This window comes from Panicum virgatum, chromosome 2N (genome assembly GCF_016808335.1).
Source record: "Panicum virgatum strain AP13 chromosome 2N, P.virgatum_v5, whole genome shotgun sequence".
Classification (NCBI taxonomy): domain Eukaryota; kingdom Viridiplantae; phylum Streptophyta; class Magnoliopsida; order Poales; family Poaceae; genus Panicum; species Panicum virgatum.
Genome location: NC_053146.1, coordinates 46,786,916 through 46,789,772, shown reverse-complemented (window position 1 = coordinate 46,789,772; position 2,857 = coordinate 46,786,916). Strand labels below are relative to the sequence as shown.

Below are 2,857 nucleotides of genomic sequence, written 5' to 3'. Positions count from 1 at the left end.
ATGGCGTCGTCAAGCTCACGCTCGTCAGGGTGGTCCGCATCGTCGAGAGGAAGAGGAGGCGGGGAGATGGAGAGGTTTAGGGCGCCGGTGCCGTACCGAGTAGGTCCGTATGACTACTCCCCAGCGGTGAAGTGCCGCTGCAATAGGAAGGCGCCTTGCTGGACATCTTGGAGCGACGACAACCTGGGCCGGAGGTACTACAGATGCCCTTCAGGATTGGTAAGCATTTCTTTAGGTTGTCCCTTTAGATTGGTCTGCTCTGCGATTGATTTTCTGATTTGCTGCGCAATTCATTTGAATGTAGAAACCCGGGGATTGCGGCTATTATGTGTGGATGGATCGTGAGGCCACACAGTATGAGCGGATTTTGATGTGTGACCTTCGTGATGCTGTTTGGCAGCTGAGGAGGGAGAAAGAAGAGGAGCAGCAGCATGTTCAGAGGATTCAGGAGGAAAATGGAGAGCTCAGGCAAATGATAGTGCAACTAGAAAAGAAGAAGGATGAATTCAATAAGAAGATGGAGGAAAAGGAGCAAAGTGACTTGAAGGAGAAGAGCATCTTCAGTTGTTTTAGTAGGTGCATTGTAGTTTTTACTTTGTTAGGGCTGTTGTTTGTACTGAAGTACTCATCATTATGACTTGCTCTGTTAGAGCCTGAGCTTTTGTGGCAAGCTTTGTTTGTGCATGATCTTTTCATGTAAATGTTGACTGAGCTTGCAGCATATTTCAGTGCAAAATGAACTAGTTTGCAAAATAAAGTGATAAATGCACATGGATGGCAGTTAACAATATCAGTTCATAGAGTACTAACATGAACCAGAGTTCATAGAGCTAAGGTAACAGCACTAACATGAACCTGAGTTCATAAATATCATCTCATAGCAGCAAATATTTACAGCAAATGATATCTTCAGGTTGATGTCATCAAACAATATAAGAAGTAGTAACATAAGTTCAGAAAATGTATCATCTTCCAGCTAGAGATTTTCAGTACTTGACACCAAACAACAAGTAAGAAAGGCGGCCACTGCTCCTTGGGATGCTCTAGGAATGGTTTGCTGAAATTGTCCTTGAAAAGATGCTTAAAAAGTTGATGTATCCTTGTTGCTTGAGCAGGAGCTGTCAATGGTTGTAGACTGTAGAGAAGGACCTGGTCCTTCTTCTTGAGTAGCTGGAGCTGGAGCTCTTGGTGCTTTTCTGTGCTCCTGTGTACATGATCAATATATGTCTGTGAGGCATTGAAATGATGTAGTTCGTCCGACGATAAATTGTCAGGTGGTTATGTCAGATGAACACCGGTGACATTGGTGCATGGAAAAAACAGTCCCATGGTTGCGGTTTTTATAGTTGCACCTACAGAAGTGAAGCTGTGTCATGGTCAAAGATCAATACACATTGTCGTTGCCCACAATTTATGTTAGAGCCCACGAAAATGGCGTGCAATTTCTGTTCCAGGTGTGGACTAAGTGTATGCATCTCGGGAAGAGAAGCTGTCTGTTCGACCCGTGTCTTGAAGTTCCATATCTCCCGAGTGATAGATGAAACCAACGGGATGATCCATAGCGTCCGGTGAACGCAAAGACTAGATCTCCAGTGCTAGTTGCTGTTACTATAGATATTGAGTTTGTAATGTTAGTGACAATGATTTGGCAAGAGACAATGTAAGTAAGCCAGATCTTCCAAGTTATTGATTGTACACTGAACTTGTCCGTCGATCAACGGTCAATTTGGTGCATGAATCGATCGCCAGTCATCTCCCTCAGTGCTTCTGATCGGTGGCCACCAGTCCAAAACATGCGTCGAAAGAGGTGGTCAGTCAGCGAATGTGTCAAGCGAGTGAATAATACTCCGGTGGCAGTAAACACTGAACACGGGTCAATGATTTGTGTTACCATTGTCAGGCTCCGGAGAGTCGAGTTTCACAAAATCAATCCAATGATTGGTACAGGTGGCGCACCGGCCTCACTGCACCCGTCTCGCAAAGGATCAAGAATATGCTAGTGGGGCTCATCCTAAAGATCACCGGATTATGGAACCGAGAACACTAGTCCAAATGGCCATTGGAAACTATGAGGAAATCTGACGAGTACATGAACAAAATGTCCGGTCATAGCAACAGTCTGACTCGTGAGTGCAATAATAGAGGAAAACACTAAGTAACCCAAGCAGGCCGCGAGGCAGATGGGCCGGAACACGTGAAACAACCCAAGCAGCCGGCGAGGTGGATGGGCCGGATGGGGGTGAGCGATGGTCACAGCCCACGAAGATTTACACGGGCAATCCAATAGATCAGGACAGCTCTCACCGGCAAGCCCGTAATCTTCACCGGACAAATCGACAGGTCCGTCCTGTGGTGTATAGTCTGGTGAACATGTCTGGTGAACACTGGTCGAGTTGATATGTCCGACCGGTCCCCACCGGTGTGACCAGTGAGTGTAGAAAACTCAACGGTACTGCCATAGCGTCACCTCGGTTCGCGTGCGGTGTGAGTCACTAGCGTACGCAAACTAATGTAGTAGCCAGCAGCAGGGGTGAGGCCACGTTGCTTCTGCCTGGTGCACTGGCACCAGTGTAAACGATGCATGACATGACATGTAATCATGAGAAGTTATACAAAGGCCCTGAATGGATGCAGCGTTCGTGGTCAATGTGGATCTGCTGGCTTCACCCCTGGCCAGCAGGTTGACGGAGACTGATGTGACATCTCAGAAGACACAGTTTGTCCTGCTCTATCGCAACTTACTCCATGCCACTACCATCAATCCCAGTCGAGTGCTACATGAACATAGAGTCTAGAAACAAGCATAACATAACCTGACATGAATGTAAAATGTTGCAGAAACACAGGCTCTGGATAA

The 2,857-nt window shown here is 46.6% G+C and overlaps 1 protein-coding gene across 1 annotated transcript; it reads left to right on the top strand.

Moving 5' to 3' along the window:
- Positions 1–637, top strand: LOC120662687. Its single transcript, XM_039941782.1, has 2 exons — positions 1–219; positions 305–637. The coding sequence occupies exons 1-2, from the start codon at positions 1–3 to the stop codon at positions 635–637; spliced, it is 552 nt and encodes a 183-aa protein (XP_039797716.1).
- The last annotated feature ends 2,220 nt before the right edge of the window (positions 638–2,857 follow it).

What these genes read in the sequence shown, in the direction of transcription:
- LOC120662687 (XM_039941782.1), top strand. Translation starts at nt 1, where the DNA reads ATGGCGTCGTCAAGCTCACGCTCGTCAGGGTGGTCCGCATCGTCGAGA. An exon ending in ACAGATGCCCTTCAGGATTG is followed by an intron (nt 220 to 304) that starts GTAAGCATTTCT and finishes ATTTGAATGTAG; the next exon opens with AAACCCGGGGATTGCGGCTA.